This window comes from Callorhinus ursinus, unplaced genomic scaffold, assembly GCF_003265705.2.
Source record: "Callorhinus ursinus isolate GAN/ISIS: 27379988/994484 unplaced genomic scaffold, GSC_fseal_2.0 scaffold21, whole genome shotgun sequence".
NCBI lineage: Eukaryota > Metazoa > Chordata > Mammalia > Carnivora > Otariidae > Callorhinus > Callorhinus ursinus.
This window is the reverse complement of record NW_027397083.1, coordinates 1709458-1729302: the sequence shown is the minus strand read 5'-3', so window position 1 is coordinate 1729302 and position 19845 is coordinate 1709458. Positions and strand designations below refer to the sequence as shown.

At 58.8% G+C, this 19845-nt stretch overlaps 1 protein-coding gene across 2 annotated transcripts in view; it reads right to left on the bottom strand.

The window, feature by feature from the left end:
* The window catches only part of TNKS1BP1 (tankyrase 1 binding protein 1), a 24206-nt gene extending 4592 nt beyond the window's left edge, over positions 1-19614 (bottom strand). The window contains exons 1-6 of one of the 2 annotated variants that reach the window (XM_025878862.2): positions 19477-19614; positions 16365-16473; positions 14680-15313; positions 13184-13256; positions 8014-9381; positions 3972-6076 (exon numbers count right to left, since the gene is read on the bottom strand). In XM_025878862.2, the coding sequence (XP_025734647.2) occupies positions 3972-6076; positions 8014-9381; positions 13184-13256; positions 14680-15313; positions 16365-16458 (4274 nt within the window). In that variant the 5' untranslated portion in view covers positions 16459-16473; positions 19477-19614. Of the gene's footprint in view, positions 1-3971; positions 6077-8013; positions 9382-13183; positions 13257-14679; positions 15314-16364; positions 16474-16808; positions 16911-19476 lie in introns of those variants that run through there. The other variant, XM_073904596.1, reaches the window with a different exon arrangement.
* Between the last annotated feature and the right edge of the window lie 231 nt (positions 19615-19845).

Here is a 19845-nt window from a genome sequence, read left to right as displayed (position 1 = left end):
GGGAGGCAGGCAGCAGAAGTGCAGCAGCCCTGGATGGGGGCCAAAGCCAGCTCACCCTGCAGCTTAAAATCAGGGAGGCCGGGAGAGAGGGGGCAGGGGTGGCACCCCCATCCAGCCTGAGGCCCTGCCCAAAGCCTCTCCCTGCGGTGGGGAAAACACAAGGCTGAGGGCAGGCCCACGGAGTTTAAGGGGATGTGAAACAGCGGATGGGTGGATGGAAAGATCCACATCTAGAGCAAGACCTGGCTCCAAGCCACGTGGGCAGAGGGCAGCAGATGAGCTCCGTGGGCTTCGGGGGTGGCCACAAGGAGGGGAGGGTGGGAAGAGCACCGGGGAATGCAGTGTGCATCATCCCTGCTGGCTTGGCTCCACCCCAGCTCCGGAGAAGCTTGCCTGCCTCTGAGCACCCAGAACACCTATAACCTGAGCTCCTCCCTGGCAGGGAATCAGGAGAGAAGAATGGTCGGGAACCTGTGCTGGTTGCTGCCACTGGCAGAGATGGGCTCCATCCCCTACTACACCTGTGGTACTTGTCCACTCTGTGTCTCAGCTTCTTCATCTGCAAAATGGGGACCATAAAAGACTGATACTTTGCAGGGTCTGTTGGCAACACACTGGAAACACGTGCCCAGCACACCGTTAGCACCGTGTGCTAAACTTTGATAAATTTTTAGGATGATCGGGGCACCTGGGTGGCTCAGTCAGTTGAGCGTCCGACTCCTGATTTTGGCTCAGGCCAGGATCTCGGGGGTCCTGGGATCGAGCCCCACGTCCAAGCCCCACGTCCGTTTCCATGCTCAGTGGGGAGTCTGCTTGAGGATTTTCTCTCGCCCTCTGCCCCTCCCCCACTCATGCCTGCACATTCTTTCTCTAAATAAATAAATAAATCTTTTTTTTAAAAAATTGGAGGCGCCTGGGTGGCTCAGGCATTGGATGCCTGTCTTCGGCTCAGGTCATGATCCCAGGGTCCTGGGATCGAGCCCCGCCATCAGGCTCCCTGTTCCGTGGGAAGCCTGCTTCTCCCTCTCCCACTCCCCCCTGCTTGTGTTCCTTCTCTCACTGTGTCTTCCTCTGTCAAATAAATAAATAAAATCTTAAAAAAAAAAAAAAAACTGTTTCAGGATAATCACCATCCCTAACATCATAGGTTCCCGGCCCGAGAACTTGTCCCATCTTGCACCACCTATACCCTCGACCCCATCTGGACTTAGCGTCTCCTGAGGGTCAGGACTTGATCCAACCCCACCCCACCCCCCACAGCCCTTCCAGGCACAGAACTGGGGAAGGGCATGAAGCAGATGTGCACAAAATCAGCTTCCCAGTACTCAAGGCTCCAAGACCCAAAATGAGGGAGGCTCAGGCCTCCAGCTGGAATGATGTGCCTAAAGGGCACATGGCCCGGACCCAAGAGAGACAGGAAACATGCCCGGAGAGATGATGACAAGGCTGGGGCCCGAGGGAACATGAAGGAGCCCATAATCACCAGCTGTGGACCTTGTGTGAGTCACACTGCCTCCCTGGGCCTCAGTTTCCCCACCCATGAAATGAGGGAGCTGGCCTCAATGATCTCTGAGGAGATTTCATGAAGACCCCAAAATGACTGAGAGACGTCCGCACCCCTGGGCCTGGGGGAGGGGCAGGAGATGACCAGGAGGCCACAGAGAGGAGAGGGCAGTTCATGAGCTCTCGGGAGACCCAAGAGAGCCACTCCCACCAGGAAAAGGTGGCCCTAGACACAAAGAAGGAGGCTGAGCTCTCCCCGTGACCCACCCACCCCCGCGCTGGCCTTGTCACAACCGTGCTGGACAGCATTCCAGCCAATGACCGCCTGCCATCAGGGGTCATTGTCCCACACAGAGGCAAAGACAAAAATGTCCCTGCAGGCCTCACTTTATGGACAGCTCAGATCCATCCAAACTGGCAAAACAGATACAAGTAGCAAGCATTTTTTTTTCAGTCATCACCACGTGCCAGGCAGGTTTCTATCACTTGGTGTGCGTCCGCGCCTCTTAACTCTGTGAGTAGGGGGAGTAAGTGCAAGAAATAGGAGGGCCCTGAGAAAGAGAAGGAACTTGCCCAAAGTCACAGAGGTGGTGGCTGAACCAGGACCCAAACCTGGCAGACAGACCCAAACCCAGACTACTCTGGGCTATCCTCAAGGATTTCCCAGGGGAATCTCCAAAACTTCCCACAAAGAGCAATTTTCCAGGGTGTAGAATTTCCCCTAAGTCAGACGCCCAGAACACCAGCTCCTTGGGTATTAGTCAGATAAGTCTGGGAAACCTTGCACTAGAGAAAGGCAAACAGGTTTCCTTATTCCTGTGCTTTCACCTGCTAGCACGTGCTCATGCACCAACACTCGAGGTCTCCTTATGTGGTCACAGAGCACAAAGCCTTCCCCAGACTTAGACCACAGACAGAAGACCAGAGCGTCTTAAAGGCAGGCTAGAGACCGAAGCTCAGCTGGCTGAGTGCTGAGTCCTCCTTCTCCGCTCCTACCTTTCCCCTTCCCCAACCCAGTCCTGCAGCCTCCTGACGGCCCTCACCCCGGTCCTAAGTAAAGGGAAAAATCCCCTTCTCAAGAGCCACCCAAGCAGAGGGGAAAGCTGAGGGCGTCAGTCTGGCTCCCTAGTAGTCTGAGACTCTCAAGCACTGTGACCGCACCTGACAGCATTTACAATGTCGAAGCCAGAAAGAGGTACACACCCCTCGTCTACGTGCAAACTGGAGATGGTAAAAATCCCTTTCCACGGCACAGGGCAGCTGTGAAGGTCAACAAGGTAAGGTAGGCAGCAGGGCACTGGGCCCTGCAGAGCAGGGTCCTGGGCCCCAGGAATGGGAAAGTTTCCTGAGGCTAACGTTACAGACGTCCAGGAACTCATCCAAGACCCCAGGAGCCTCTGGATTCCATGTCCTGTGAACCCACCCCTGCCCTGCAGCCTTCGGCACCTCCCCACGCTCTGCCCACCTTCCTCTCTCTCTCTCTCTCCTCCTCCTCCTTAGCTCCAGTACCTCTCCCAACCCGTTGGCTGACATCCCCACCATTCCCTCTAGACCCTTCCCAGTCCCTGCCACTACCCTCAGCCCCTTCCACTCACAACACGGCCCCCACCCAATGCCTCCCTTTCCCTTCTTCCCCGACTGCCTGGTGAGAAGCTCCAGCTTCTTCAGAAAAGTATAACCTTCTACCCAGTCAAAAGAGTAAAACCAAATCTCAATGAATGGCAAATGTTAACAAAACAGACGCAACCTCTTTTTAGCCCCGTTTCCATCTGTGAGACCACCTCAACTGGTTTCAGAACATAAAAGTCCCTGGGACAGCCTGTGGTTGGCTCGTAAAACCACTAGTCTGTTCCTCGGGAAAGCTCCCTTTCAGTCACTGTGTGTGTGGAGGTCAAGATCAGGGGGTCAGGAGCCAGGTCCCTATGACCTTCAGGTTTTTAAACTGTTGCTCTTCCGGGCCTAAAGACAGGGCAGGCAAGAAACACCAAGTTCCCAATCTCTGCAAGAAACAACAAGCACCACTGTCCACTCCACTCCTAACCTGGAGTGTCCCAGGCCGAGTGGACAGAGAGCCCAGTCCTCCTGCTGACACCCGGGAAAGCATCCATGTTCCCTGGCCCGGGAAGCCCTGCGGCTTTGGGCCAAGAGACCTGGGGGACCCCAAAGATGGGACACACGCCGTTCCAGCACAGTCACGATACACAGTCACCAAGGAGCCTAAAGCATGGGCAGCAAACACCACCTCAAACATCACCATCATCATCAAAACAAGAATCCAACTGCATGTGTATCACACTCCAATTAAAAAAAAAAAAAAGTAAAATTAGTAATTCACAGTCCAAACCATCTCAATTTTCCAAACCCTACAAGTCCCTGGGGGAAAGTGGTTTCTTCCCTCCTGAAAAGGGCTGCAGCGTTTCAGAGAGCTGCCAAACCTTCCCTCCCACACAGGGATGGGGCTCCCTTACCTGGTTCCAAAGCCGGGGGCTTCTCCCGTCTCCATCCCGGGGTCTTCAGGGCAGGTCTCCAGGGAAGGTGTGGAGTGGTCTTCACCATGGGTCTCTGGCCCACCTGTCCCGCCAGGCCCCAGCTCTCTGGCCTCCAGGCCCAGGGACAAGGCGCTGTGGTCCCTGAGCCCTAGCTCCGGGCACTGGCTGACCTCTCCCACCCCATGCTCCCTGGCTTCACTCGGGGCCCCCGAGAGCTCCATGTCCCGGAGTCCCAAGTCCTGGGTCCAGTCCATCTGGCCCACTCCACATCCCCGTGGGTCCCGAGAACCTCCGGACTCTAGGTCACACGGCACTTCCAAATTCCTTAGGCCCAGACTGCTACCCCAGTCCACCTGGCCCGCCCCAAGCTCTCTGGGGCTACAACCTGCCCCCGCCATGCTCCTCAGCCCGAGGTCTGGCGTCCAGTCTGCCTGTCCCACCCCACGCTCCCTTGATTTAAGAAACTCTCCAGCCTCCACACCCGACCAGTCAGTCTGTCCCACGCCGCTCTCTCTAGCCTGGCCGGGGCTCCCTACCTCCCCAACACCAGCCAGATCTCTGCTCCTCCCCCCGACGTTGGAGGTCCAGTCCTTCTCCCCAACCCCAATCCCCCTGGGCTCCTCGGACCCTCCAGCCTCCAAACGGCCGGCCAGGTCCACATCTCTCAGGCCCAGCTTGTCTGACCAGCCCATGTGTCCCATAGCTTCCTCCCTGGCCCCCCTTGAGCCCCCAGAAGCCACACAGCTGGACACCTCCAAGTTCCTCAGGCCCAGCTGGTCGGTCCAGTCCACAGGCCCGGCCGGGGTCTTCTCTGGAGGCAAAAAGGGACCTCCCGCCATCTGGCCAGAAGGGCCCAGAACAGCACTGCCCGCCCGGTCGTCACCGATGATGCCGAACTGATGGCCTCTCTCGGAGGCTTCCGCGCAGAAGTCACCACTCCAATCTCGCTGCCCCGGGCTGAAGGCGGTCTCTGACTGGGGGACGACACCGCAGCTGAAGTCGCCAGCCCAGCCTCCCCGGCCCACCTCCCTGTCATCCTGGCCAGCGTGGCCCGAGCTCTGGGCCCCTGCCTCCTGACCGGCACCACCGCCATGAGAGCTGCTCTGGTCCCTCTGTCCCGGTGCCCCATCCTGGCCCTGGGGGGTGCTGGGGCCAAACAGGCCCCCCGATTCTCTCTCCTCAAGCTGGCTGGCCTCCCTGCTGGTCTCGCCTGGGCCGTCTCCACCACTCGGGACCTTCTTCTCAAACTCCTCGTCCTGCTGCTGGGCTTCCTCGGGGCTGAAGCCGGTGCGCAGGGCTCTCATCCCGAAGCCTCGGTCCTGGGGGCCCGCGACTGTGGAACTGCTGCTGCTGCTGCTGTAGTCCCTCATCCAGGCGCTCTTCCCGAAATCCTGATCCGGCGGCTCTGCACCCCGGCTGCTGAAGGTGCTGAGCGAAGACGCGCTCTTGCCAAACTCCGGGTCCTGCCCATCTGCATCCTCGCTGCCGTACCTGCCACGGTGGTCCTTCTTCCCCAATTTCTGGCACTGCTCATCTATATCCTGGCTGGTATAAGCACCCAGAGAGTCTCTCTTCCCAAATTCCCAGTCCTGAAGGCTTACATCCCGACTGCTGTAAGTACCCAGCGAGTCTCTCTTCCCAAATTCCTGGTCTTGGAGTTCCGCATCCCGGCTGGAGTAAGTGCCCTGGGAATCCCGCTTTCTGAACTCCCAGTCCGGAACATCTGCCTCCTGGCTCTGCTGAGCACCAAGCTGGGCTGGCTTTCCAATCACCCAGTCCTGGGCGGCAAGGCCCCCCGGGGCAGACACTCCACTCCCATCCCGGCTGGCGAGCTCGATGTCCTCCTGGCCAATGCCACACCTGCTGGCCCACTCCCTGGCACTCCCTTCCCCTGCTGCTTGCCCACACTTGCTGGTCCAGTCTCCCTCTCCAAGGCCTGGGTCCCCTCGAGGGCTTGCACTCCCAAGGCCATAGTTTTGAGAAGTGTCCTGGGACCAGCTGGAAGGACTGAAACTGCTGGGAGGTGGGTCTGCTGCAATCCCAAATTCACTCTGCAGATCTTTCTGGGCCCAGCCAAGGAGTCCCTAGGAATCAGAAAATAAAGACACAAAAACACAATGCTTACAGTCCATCAGAGTGGGAGTCCAGAATGAGACACAGCACTGCCTAGTGTCTGAGAGCCCCACTTTGGCAACAGAAAGCCTGGGTTTAGATCCCAGCTGTGTGACCTTGAGCAAATCACTTAACCACTCTGGGCCTCAGGGTCCTCACCCTTAAATGGGAAGAATTCCTACTGCATGGGGTGGTTTGGGAGAATGAAACAAGATCATTTAAACCACCCCTCAGCATAGTGCCTGGCATGCAAGGGGCACTTCATGGACACTCAATCAATGATCCCATGGTCATGTTTACAGCCCTTGGGCAACACTTGGCTAACTGCCAAAACGAAAGGCAGCCTGGCAGAGTGGTCTTCACAGGGCTGTGAAAGAGGTCCACTTTCTATTAGGAATGATCAAGACTTAAAGACCCTCCACAACCTCCTTTCCAAGGGAACAGTCCGACCCTGCCCCTGGCCCTACTCACCCTTCCTGAAGTTCCCAGCCCCTTCCTCCCTATGGAAAGCACCCTTCTCCCTAGCCCTTTGCAGGAAGACCTCGTAGCCCTCGCCTCATCCCTGGAGAAGACAACCTCTGCCAGGGCAAAAGAGCCAGCCCAGGGCTCCCTGCAGCACCCCCCTCCCCCCACCCCAACTCACTCCTTCAGGCGGGGGAGCCCTGGGCTCGGGGCTGCGGAGCCGGCCAGCCTCATCCCTCAGCGCTGCATTGGCTAACAGCCTCTCCAAGATAGACATGCTGGGTTCCCGGTCCCCAAGCCCCGCCATGGCCCCTGCCCCCAGCTCGTCCCGGGCTCCTGGGTGCGGCTGGGCGCAGGGACAGGGCTGGGCTGCTCCCCTCGCCCGGACCTGTCCAACGACTCTGGCTCGCGCTCGCCCTGGCCCCGCTCCCTCCACGGCAGCTGCAGCTCTGGTAGCCCCGCCCAGAAGCTAGTTGAGTCACCCAGAGCCCGGGACAGACACACCTACTGGGAGCCAGCCTGGTCTTAACTCCTTCCTGCTCCTCCTCCTCCGCCTCCACCTCCCCGCCCCCTACCCCTAGAGGCCGCCTGGCTCTGCCTTCCTTCCAGCCCCACCCCTACCAGCCCAGGCTGGCCTTGAAAAAGACATTTCAAAAGCCACCTGGACCCCAGCCCTTAAATTCAGAGCAGCCTGGTAGGAGAAAGGGCACTGGCCAGAGAACTGGCACTCTGACCGCGGCCCAGCTGCCGACTTGCTGGGTAACCCTGCACAAGGTTCCGCCTCCTCTGGGCCTCAGCTTCCTGTCTACAAGGCAAGTCTTGAGCTCAAGGGTAAGGGCGTTCATAAAGCCAGCACTTCCTAAACACTCACGATGAACTACGTGCTATTCTTAGTGCTTTACGGCCTCCTGAGTCTTCGCCATGTGAGGGAGAGTTTATCGTCACCCCCATTTTACAGACGCAGAAACCGAGGCACAGAAAAGTAACTCATTCAAGCTCACATCTGGGCAAAGAGCAGAGAAGCCAAGCAGTCTGGTTCCAGAGCCCGCATGCTTAAGGGCTGCACTACGTTGCCTTCCACAGTCCCATCTCTAAAGCTGAACTAACGCTCAGTATAGGTCAAGCATCGAGCACCTGGACATCTCGGTCTACCTGCAGTCCGACCCTAAGAGGCAAATGCCTCTTACCGTGAAAGGTCTCTGAAGCTAAGAGGTTAGCCAGACGGCTCAGCTGATGGGAGCTGGAGCTGGATGTGAACTCACACCAGTCCCGTACCCTCTGCTCCATCAGCTCTACCACACTGTATAGCTGTGAGGGACACAGCTCTAGGTGCCTGGCCCAGGGCCGTATCCCAAGCTCTCGACACATGAAATCCACACTGAGAAAGCCCACCCAAGCCCCGGCTTCCATCCAGAGGCCCCCCACCCTCCCTTTGCCCGGTCCTCACCTCGGAGCATGCACCTGGGGTCTGTGCGTCTTTGAGCTCAGATCCAGCTCCCCGCCTTGCGCTGCCCGCGCTAGATGGTGGTGAGGCCAGGAGCTCATCCAGCCAGCGGGAGCTGCCGTCAGGGCCTGCAGGCTCGGGCGACACACTACAGGGCTCTCGACCTTCCATTCTGGATTGGGTGGCCTCAGCCTGGGCCAGGGTCATGGCCTCCTCCTCAGCAGGCAAGGCCTGCTGGGGGTCCGGGGTATCAGCAAAGAGGACACAGGGCTGGTCGGGGGGTGCTGACTGCTGCTGCCCTAGGACCGGCTCCAGGACGGGCAGAGCAGCGTCCCTGGTGGCCAGAGGGAGCAGGGACTCCTGTCCAGCCAGGGGCTCCCGCTCCTCACACCTCTCCTCTGCCTGCAGCAAGGCCACTCCAGGTGGGCCTCCTGGTGTTGAGAAGGGCTTGAGGGGAACTGGGGACCGGGGCTGACTCTCCCCATCCCCCTTCTGGGTTGGGGAGATGCCCGGGTCATCTGCCTGCACCCAGGAACCAGGCCTTCCTGGCCCCTCTGGAGCTGACTGGGCCCCTTGCCCCTGCTCGGACACTCCTTCCTCTCTGCTGGATGCAGCCCAGTCACTAGCCTCGGCAGCCTCGGCGGCCTCAGTGGCTTCAGTGATGGGGGAGGGAGGTGGGGAGTCCAGCCGCCACACCCCCAGACCCGAAGGCCGAGTCGGAAAGGTCCATTCAAAGGACTGTGACAAGCTCCAGTTGGACTCTGTCCCACTCCCAAAGGGACGATCCAGGGCAGACTGGCTCCCCTGGGTTTGGGGCAGGGCAGCCAGAGAGCCCCCCAGCTTCTCCTGGTCCTGGTCAGGCGGCCGGAGCACACCTTCAGAAAATCGGCGCTGAGTCAGGCTGATGGGACGGTCTATGTCACCCTTGGCCACCACATCCCCAGATGGAAACGTCCAAGGAAGGTCCAGCAACTCACCCCCCTCCATCAGGGGCTGGGCAGAGGTAGCTGAGGGCTGCTCCAGGCTGCGGTGCCCCGAGACCTTCTCAAGGGCTGGGCTGCCAGGTGGGGGGGCCTCTGGGGCTTCCACAACAGGGAGCCCTGAGCTTGGGGGGCAGCAGGAGCTCTGACCCTCATTGGGCAGGGCTACAGTTGGAGATGCTGGGGTCACAGGGAGGCGGGGAGAGGGCCCAGAAACTGCAGGACTCTGGGTTTCTGGAAGCTGAGAGTAGCGGGGAGAGCTCTCATCAGGTGAGTGAAGTCGGGGAGACCCAGGGGCTAGGCCAGAGACTTCAGTGGGGAGGCCTGGGCTGGAGGAGCCTCCATTCTCTGGGGCAGGGCCTGGACTCGAGGGGTCCCAGGGCTTGGAGATCTGCAAGAGAAAGGTCAAGAGCCATTACTCACTGCCCAGCTAGGGAGAAGGGCCCTGCCAACCCCACAGAGACCCCAGATCAGCTGCTTCCTCACACTCTCGCTGCACAGACCAGAGAAGGAGACAAGCGCTCAGAAGGTGGGCCTCTCAGGACAGCTAGGAAAGGTGCCAAAAGTGATTTACAGTATCCCATGCTTCTTAGGGTTCAGACAGACTCCACCCCAGGCCCTCTCCCAAAGATTCTGCGGATCCACAGGCCCCAGCACTAACCAATCCCCGCGGGAGCAGGCAGGCCTTGACTCGGGGTTCAGGCAAAAGGCCCCGAGGGACATGAACGCACAGGGCTTGGGTGGTGAGCACTGCCCCTCCTAGGCCCTACGCCCTCCCCATGACCACGGTGGTCGTTGGGGTCTCAGAGCCTCAGCTCTCCCCTGGGTAAGCTGCGGCTACAACATCCACCCCAGAGAATTAGGTCAGAATTAAGTAAGATCTGTGCACATGGCCTCTTGGGATAGGACTTACAGAAACAACGGATGCTACGGGACAGGGGCCCGGGGGGAGGAGGAAGGGGCAGAGGGAGCACCAAGCCCCTGGCTTCCTGGCATTCCACCACTCCACTTGGCCTGTCCCTGGACAATGAAGGAAGCTTTGCTCCCTTTGACCTTTGCCCTCCCCACGGGTCACACTTCCCCGGCCACCCTCTCCAATGGGGTGCTTTCTCCCACATCATCCCCTGCTCAGTCTGGGCAGGTGGAGATCCTGCTTGCTTCCCAAGGCCCCTTCCACTCACTCCATCCTCCCTCCTCTCTACAAAACTCGTTTTCGGGGCATCTGGGTGGCTCGGTAGGTTGAGTGCCTGACTCTTGATTTCAACTCAGGTCATGATCTCAGGGTCCTGGGACTGAGCCCCGCATGGGGCTCTGCGCTCAGCGGAGAGTTTGCTTGGGCTTCTCTCTCCCTCTTCTTCTGCCCTGCCCTGCCATGCTCTCTCTCTCCTCCCTCTCTCTCTAAAATAAATAAATCTTAAAGGAAAAAAAAGAAAAACACCTCCAGTGACCCCTCCTGCTAATGCCCCCTGCAGAGCTCTCATTCCAGGATCACGGCACCCCTCCCCCCACTAGCCACCTGGTATAATCCCTAGTGATTTCAATGGCCACACAGGCGACACTTCTCGCATCCTGGCTCTCTGTTCCTTGACCTCTTCCTGACTTTGTGACCCACCTGTCCCGGGTCTCCACCTCCCGGCAGCCACACCTGGGACTGGATGTGGCTGGAGAAAAGCAAGCAAACAGAATGCACGGTCTCACGACAGCCTGACCTGCACTCGAACCTCCAGGACCTCAGAGGGGCCTCGAGTGCCCAGCGGTCCCCCAACCCTTCCCCTCCCCTGCCCGCACTCCCCGGCAATGCTTCTGCCGTCCCTGCCAGCTGCCAGCCCTCATACCCCACCGCCTGCACGTGGACCCAAGCGCTGTGCCCCGCCCCTTCTATGCCTGTGAGCGTCCTTGCTCAGAGCTCTCCCTCCTGCATCGTAGACCTTTCCTTCTCTACCGGCTCATTTCCATCAGCACACAAACTGCTTTCATTTCTTCTGTCTTCAAAAACAAACACACCCTCCTAACCTCACCTCTCTCCAAGGGTACCACTCAGTTTCTTGAACACCTTGCCTACGTTCACTATCTATCCAGAGAGTTCCTCTCGCCCCATTCCCTCCCGAACCCACTTCCCAACAGCCTTTTCCCTTCACCATGCCAGCTGACACTCTTGTCCAGGTCACCAGTGACCTCCCTGTAGCTAAATCCCATTCCCAGGGCTCACCCGCCTTGACCTGGCAGCAGCATCTGACCATGGATATGCCCTCGTCCAGCCCCGAAGCTGGCTGCTGGCTCCATGTGGCCTCTAGGACTCCACCATCCCCGACCCCCTCGGGGTGTCCCCTGCTACGTCTGGGGCCGGGGCCTTCTGCCCTCCACTACCTCCCCTGTGCCTCTGGTGACCTTAACCCTCCTGGGGACCTCAGCCATCTTAACCGCCACATTTACGCCTACAACTCCCCAGCTGCCCCCCGCCGCTCAGTATTTCCATTTGGATGTCTAAGAGGGATTGCAAACGCAACAAATCCTGAAGCAAGCTCCTCATTTCCCCTGATCCTGCTTCAGCCTTCCCAGTCCCCAACTCAGTGAACAGTAACCTCACCCCTCCGCTGTGCAGGCCCAACGCCCTGCCGTCATCCGTGCCTCTGCACTGGCCCCCCTCTCCTACCAGTCTACCTGCAAACCCTACCCACTTCACGCCTCCCAACCGCACCTGGAGTCGGCGGCCAGGGTCCAACCACCATCATCTCCTACCTGAATTAGGCCCCAACTGGGCCCTGCTACCGCTCTTAGCTCCCTGCCACCAAGATCACCCTTTACAACTAAGCCAGCAACACGTCACCGCCCTCCTCCACACCCCTCAACGGCTTCTTCCTCTCAGTGGAGCCCAAGTCCTACTGGTGGCCTGTGAGGCTCCAAGCACTCTGACCCACCACCTGTCACACCTCACCAGCACGCGACCCCTCCCCGCCTCGCTGCGATCCAGGCGTCCTGGCTTCCTAGCCAGCAAGGTACCAAGTCCCTTGTCCTTGCAGTTCCTTCTGCCCAACACGCTGCTCCCCAAACACCCATGCAGCTCACTCCCTTACCTTCATGGCAAGGCCTCCCCGATTACCCTCAGCCCAGAGCTCTCTGCCTCTCCAGGTCTCCCACACTTGTCTGACTCACTGTAGTCTGCGGGTTCACAGGGAGGCCTGTGCTCGTGTCTGCTCCCCACACTAGAAGGTGAGCTCCCTGAGAGCAGGACAGTGTGAGCTTGGTTCTTTGCTGTGTCCCCGGCACCCAGCTCACGGTAGGTGCTCAGTAAACACTTGTTGGATGGACAAGGAAATGTGGTCAGGTCTCCACTGTCGGGGAGATGGAACAGCCTTTGGCTAGCAAGGGCTCTGTGAGCAAGAAGGAATATCAGTTACTTAGGAAAGCAGGCTGGGGGGCGCCTGGGTGGCTCAGTTGGTTAAGCGTCTGCCTTTGGCTCAGGTTGTGATCCCAGGGTCCTGGGATCAAGCCCCACATCTGGCTCCCTGCTCAGCAGAGTCTGTTTCTCCCTCTCCCTCTGCCCCTCCCCGACTCCTGTCCGATCTCTTCCTCCCCGACTCCTGTCCGATCTCTTCCTCCCCCTACTCAAATAAATAAATAAAATCTTTTGAAGAAAAAAACAAAAAGAAAGAAAAGCAGACTGAGCCTGGCCACCCTCTGAGCACGCTATGGGGAACAGTGGGAATGAAACAGGAAACCCTCCTCTTCTAAACCCCAAGAAGGCAGCCCAGCCAGGGAGAACAGTAGAACCAGGCACCTCTGATCCTGCTTCAGCCCCTGCATACCTAACCTTTGTGAGCTATGGCATCCACACGCCTCACATGGGACCAGGAGCACCCACTAGCCAGAGTTAGCACAACGACTGAGTTAGTCACTGTTCCTAGGACCCGCCCACGTAGGTACCTGATCAGTCCCAGTTGTTATAGACACTATAACTATTCTTCATAACGACCTGTCTTACGGTCTGAACCACACTTAACCACCTCGGTGATCGAGAACGCTGGCCTGGGGGTCAAGAAATCTGAGTCCTGGGGCCAGACCCGGGGCAAGCCACCTCCTCCCCAGGCCTCAGTGTCCCCATCTGAACTACAGGAGGTAACACAGATGATCTCAGGTGACCCTTCCAGTTCTAAAATACTAGGATTCTGATTCATAATAGGAGGCTAACTCACATCAGCAGGTGGGTCCGAGCCAACTGGCAGAGCCAGGTCCCCGTTGAAGGCCAGGTCCAAAGGGGTGGTGTTCCTGTGAAGGAACAAGACAGGAAATGGAGGCAAAGAATGGAGCAGCCCCTCACTGATGGGCAAGGGGAGAGTGGATCAAGAGTCTGCGTAAGTAACTGTACTAGCACCCAAAGGTAACCCCCCTCCGCCCCAGGCCATCTATTCCTGAACCCCCCCCCCGCCCCCGGAATCACTGAGGGCCGATGCTGTACAGATTCCATAGAGAAAGTGCCCAAGGAGAAGGTCCCCATTCCCTTCCTGCACATCAAGGGTTAAATGCACCCCCCCGCACAACCCGCTCCTTCAGGAGAAGCACCCTGCATGCCCAGACCCCTCAGTGGTTCCCCAAAAGGTAAGTCCTCCTTCCCCTAGCCCCTAAGGGGTTAACGCTCTCCTCCAGCCAGGGAGAGTGCAGCTGGTCTCAGCTGCCCTGCCAATACTTCTTGAAGGATTGCAGGGGGAGGACAAGAGGGAAGAGTGATTTTCCAAAGTTGAAGTTGTTCTCTTAAGCTCTGCTTAGAGCAAGGAAGAGGAGGAAGCCAGAGAGCAGACCGGGGCAGGGCGTGACCTTCCAGAGGCTGGGAACAAAGAAGGGTGAATTGGGGCCCCTACCCTCCAGGCAGGCTCAGGTGTGAGAACGGCAAGGCTGGAGGGGCAGGGGAGGGTGGGGCGGGGAGGGCCTTCAGGTTGGGGCTCAGGCCACACCACAGCAGCCCTGCCCTTCAGAGCAGCAGGAGAGGGAGCGGAGCCTCTCCCTCCAATGCCCAGTGCCCACCACCCCAAGGGGCACCTCCCGGCCAGCCTTCCGTCTACACTGGCACCAACTCCAGGGAAGTGAAGCCTACACAACAGTCTCCAACCTGGCCGGGCATCAAGGTGTGCTCAGGTCTCACCTGTTCTATGAGACTCCTCCCCGTGGGCTCCCTACTCATCCTAGCCCCTGCTCCCCCCCCCCCACACACACACACCAGCACCTGCACACCGTTGCACCCACAGTGCAAGCTACACTTAAGAGAACGTGCTTTGGCCTCAAAGAGACCTGAATTCAAATCCCAGTTCTGTCTCTCACGTGCTGAGGAGCCATGAAAAGCTACTCACAAGACTGTTTCCAGATCTCTAGAAGAGGTCTAACGTTCTCTTCACTAAAGAGCATGGCTGTCGATTAAATGAGGCAAAATTCAACTCTCAGTATAAAAAGACCTAAAAATAAACTTCCCTGTGGTACATTTGAACTCCACCGTGAACGTCCATCCACTCTGCAAACAGCGTTACAATTATAAAAAGAACAGCGTTAAGATGACGCTGTCTACAAGGGGAATGTTTTGTGACTTAGACAAGGGCCTGCCTGCACTCATAGCACACTAAACTAAACCAACCTAAACGTGAAGGTCACAGTCCCAGATAAGGCCACCCACGTGTCCTCCAGGCTGCCTCCCACCCCTCACCTCTCCTCAGGGGTCTTGCTGTGCTCTTCCTGGCACTCGCTGGGAGACTTTGCTGGCCCCTCCTGGGACCATGCCCTGGAGAGGGTCCCACCGTCCTCATCCCTGGGACCCGTAGCCACACCATAGGTCCTGGGGCCGTATCTCGAGCTGCCATCATGGTTAAAGGTGAGGCGGGAGCCCCATAGGCGATCAGGGCTGGCAGGGACCTCCTTCCGAGGCTGCTCCATCTTGGCCAGGATCTCTTCCACTGTGGTGGCTGCAAAGCGCTCTGAGGCGGGACGGAAGGGGGCAGGGGCCTTCCGCACACCTCCTGGGGCAGCACATCGGGCTGGGGGTGTCAAAGGGGGTATCTCTTCTTTCCCAGCCTCCTCTTTCCCAGTCTCTTGAGGGGCTTCTCCTCCAGTAGAGGCCTCGGTGGTAGGCCTTGGTGCAAAGGGAAGGGGACGCTTGCTGCCACCGTAGGGCTGGGGTCCTGCCAGCATGTTCATCTTCCGGGCAGAAGGCAGCTCAGCCAGGGGACCCCGGGGGGGCCGAGGCCCAACAGGCACCAGCAGACTTGGCTTGGCAGGCAGGGCTGGCTTTGCAGGCAGGGCCCGGGGTTTGGGCTTGACGGGAGGTTTGGCCCGAGGGTCACCTACCATAAAGGAAACAGTTGGTTGGGGAACTGTCAGAAGAACCAGAAAACTGAACTTCATCTCCCACCCTAAAAACTCAGAATGTTCACATCCTTCTAGGTCCAAGTCAAATGTCACCGCTTCCAGGAAGCCTTCCTTGATTTACCATACATATCTCAGAAGTATCTTCTCCCAGCTCCAAATTTCAAACATGTTAATCAACTCCCTCACAAGCTAAAGCCACTTAAGGGCCCAGCTGGCACCTTATTTCTCCTTGTACCCCATTTTGCACCCTAGCACGCGTTCTTCTCAAATGAACAAACAAATGAATGAACAAGAGCCAATACACAGATGCCGGCCTGCCCACATCAAGCAGCCAGGCCACCATGTCCCCAATCCAGTCCTTTCCTCCAACATGACACATGACACTCTACTATGCCACCACCCACAGTAAACGTAGCTCAGCTTCCCCACTCTGTCTCCCCACTGCCCACCCCCCCCCGCCCCCCGCCAAGTGCACACCCAGGCCACCTGGGTCATCTGGTGTGTGATCAGGAATGCAAACTTACTATTGACCTAAGCCAAACAGAAGTAAATCTGCTACAGGAAAAAAAACAAGACCAGAAACGTACCTTCTACATAAGGCATTCCAATGCCAAATAAAAGACTTGGAATTACTCATGGCCACGGCCCTTCCCATAGAATCCTGTATCACCCACTCACTGGGCTCAGCCCAAGAAAGGAGTCTAGACAGAGCCAGGAGGCCTGGGTTCAAACCCTCCCCTAGGTGCATGCCATTTCTCCCCTAGACCTCAGTGTCCTCCCCTGCAAAGCACAGTTTAATCCGTTTGCCCTCGAGGGTCAGTTTGCTCTCATCTGCTGGGGATCTAGGGTCTCAAACGCTTCTGAAAGGTCTCAACAGGAGCGGACAGCCTTCAGAACTCACCCTGCATATCCCCAGCATGCCTCCTGCCCTCACTCCCCCACCCCCTCCAAGGCAGAGCTGGGGTTCAGCTGCTGCCCCTCCCCCCTCCTCTCAGCCACCCTGCTCCACCCTGCACCCATAGGTACCTGGCTCAGAGCCAGCAGATACCAGCTCCTCCTCCATCTCCCGGGGCGGTGGGGAAGCCATGGGTGTGCCTTCCCTGAGAGCCGACACTTTCATCACATGCGGCAGAATCTGCATGAGAATTGGGGAGCAGAGGGGCTGTGAGCTGGGTGGCTGAAAACCCAGGAAGAGAGAGAGAGAGAGAGAAACTGAGAAGGCAAAGGGGCTGGGCACTGGCAGCAGGCTTAGCTGAGGGAAGTCTCCTACAACTAACAGAGACAGAGTGTGGGACCGGAAGCGGGAACTTCAGAGGGGTTTGGAAGAGGTCAAGGGACGTCCCCAGCGGCTGCATCCTCCACTCTTCCCAGCCTAGTCTCTAAACTCCAGGCTCCTAACCCCAAAGTCCTGGAGCTTCAGGGACCCGCCCGCTGCTCCCTCTGGCAAGCTCTCCAAAACACCCCACTTACCGTTCCCAAGGTACCCCTTGGGGCGGGCAGCCCTGCCTGAGATACCTACTCAGGGGCAGAGCAAGAGGGCCGAGAAGTCTGAGGTTTCTCTGTGAATCACCTCATGGGAGACGGGAAAAACCCGCTCCTCCCCAACCTGGGGCTCCGCCCCGCCTGCCTCCCCCTTCCCGCTCACCCTCCTTCCCCCCCTCCTGCAGCTGGGAGTGGTTCCCTCTCCCCCCCCTCCCCCCCTCCTCCTTCCACATCCCTACCCCACTCCCGCCTCCCTCCGAGCTGTCTCATCCAAACACGGAAAAATAAGGAATAAAAAGTAAACATCTGGAATACATTTTTTTTCTTTAATTTCTCAATCGCTTTGGCTTCAGCTTGGAATTTGATGAGGTAAAGCCAGGGCCTAGTCCTGTTGCCATAGCAATGGCCTCCCACTGGATTTCCAGCGCCTCGCCAAGAGGAAGGAGGAGCCGGCCCAGGCCTGGGCTGGGAGAATGGGACAGGGCTTGAGAACACCCGGGGGGTGGGGTGGCTTGGGGGAAAAACTCCCTGGGGTTCCCCCTTCTAGGCAGTCAGGGTGGGATAGCCACAGCCTATGAAATGGGGATACTGGGCATCACTTGGCCCCCAGGGTTGGCCTGAGGGATTTTGAGGGGGACAGAAGAAATTTTAAGACCCAGCAACACAGCCCTATGGCAGGGACCAAATGGTACCCCTCCTCTAAACCTGTATGTAGCAGGAGCTTTGGGGTTTGAGATACCAGGATTCAAATGCTGAGTGGCTCCACCACTTTCCAGCTGTGTGACCTTAGGCACATTGCTTACTTCTCTAAGCCTGTTTCTCTATGCGAGAAACAGTGTACCTGAAGCTGGTGGGAGACCTATGTGAGATGGTGCATGCAAACTTAGCACAACGCCCAACCCGTAAAAAGTAGCCAGTAAATGTTGGCCAGTATTAGTATGATTCCATCCAGTGTCACCAATGAGCTAAGACCTTGGTAACTAACTACCTCCTCCTCTCCCCAGGCCACAGGCTGCTGGCATTCCAGACCATTCCTTCACTCCTGCGGGCCCCAATCTTGTCACCTGCTCCTCAGATACTCCACCACCTCCTCAGTTCCCATTCTAGCTCCATCCCACCCACAAGACCCCCAGCCCCCAGGCTCCAGAGCCCTGCCCCTCTCCTTCGAAAGGCAGGAGGAGGTTTCCCATCACCTGGTATGCACACAGCCCTGAGGACAACCCAACCCTCTCACACCTGCAAGGGGCACTGCCTTCCTCAGCACCCACTCCAGCTAGCCTGGGGAGACAGCACCAAATCCTGAGAAGGGACCCCTGGGGCCCAGCCTTTGGAAAACTCACCCACCCCTCACATTTGACCCTGCCCAGCTTGCTTCTAAGATGAGAGAAAACACCAAGAGGATAAAGAGAAACCCAGGACCGTCAATCCCTTGGCCAGCCAACTACAAGGGAGGACTGCCCGCTGTGGGTGGGTGATAACTGTGCAGAGCCAGTCCGAGCGTGCATGGGGGAGGGGCACACGCCATGAAAAAAAAATTAAAAAACACAAGATTACTTCCTTGTCCTTGAACATTTATTTCAAGGGACATGGTGTGGGTGGTTAGAAATGGGGACAATTTGGCCCAGAACCGTAAAACCCTTTCACCTGGGGGCCTGATGGGCACCTCTGCAGTATGAGGGGTTGCAGCAAAGAAGTGGGGGCTCGGCTTCCCCAGTTGAGAGGGGCCACAGAAGCTCAGAGGCCCCAACCGAGAAACCCAGGTGACCAAGGCCGTGGCCAAAAGCTGTAGAATCGCAGCAGCACGGAGCACCCCTGACCCCCCAACAGTCAGGGAGAGACTAGCTGACCCCCGGAAGCAAAGGCCGCCAGACGGGCTGGGGAGAGGCCGGGCAGCTGCAGCCCAGGGGGGCAAGGGCCCAGAGCGCCATCGGCGCAAGCGGGGTCGCCCCTATGGACCCTGGGGTCTCGGGCCGGATCCGGGGCCAGAGAGGTCGGCAGGGACAGCACGTAAACTGCTGGAGGAGGGAGGGCCAACGGGAAGACGGAACAGCCCGGGGCGAGGGGCCGTCTGGAGGGGCCCAGTGGGGAGCTCTGGACACAGAGGGGACGCCGGCAGCCGAAGAGAAGAGGGTGGAGGAGGAGGAGGAGGAGGAGGAGGAGGAGGAGGAGGAGGAGGAGGGGGCGGCGGCGGCAGAAGCCGAGGACCTGTGCGCGGGCTGTGAAGCAACCGGCGAACAGACGAGGGACTGGGGACGCGGACCGGGTGGGGGCGGACTGGGGTGGCTGAGGGCGTGTCGAGGAAGCCGGGGGAGGGGGCGAGCGCAGGCCCGGGGAGGGGGGGGCGGGGGGGCCCCCACCAGCTCCTCCCCCCCCCCCCGGCCCCGCCTCAAGCCCTCGCCCCCTCCCCCCCTTTCTTCTAGCTCGGCCAGCACGAGCTCCAGACCGTGCACCCTCCGCCCCCGCGCACACGCGCCAGCTCCCCCGCGACCCCCGCTTCCTCCGCGCCCCCGGCCCCTGCAAACTTTCCTGATGACCCCCTCTCCACCTCAACCCGAGGTCCCGGCAGGAAAGCGCCCACTCCTTCCATGCCTCTCCCCCGCCCCCATCCCGGACCCCGCCCCCTCCTTCGCCCTCCTGACCGCCCCCGCGCACTCACGCGCTCCCCCGGGATCCGGCTCCGCTGGGCTCGGGCTCTGCGACCCGACGCCAGTCCCTGCCGCTGCCGCCGCCGCCGCCGCCACCGCCGCCGCCGTCACCGCGGGACCAAGCCCGTGCGAGCCCCGGCGGGGCCCCGCCCCTAACTCCGCCCAGGAGCACGCCCCCAGAGCGCCTCATGAATATCCATGAGCCGGTGGAAACCGGGAGTGGGAAGCCCGGGCAGAACACGCCGAGTCGTATGCAAATAGGCGCAGCCCCGGTACTCAATTATTTATGAGCCTTGCAAATAAGGGGCCTGTCCCAGGCTCGGACCCCCGCGAAACTGACGCAACTCGGAGGCTAGGAACGCTCAGGCAAGATGGCCACC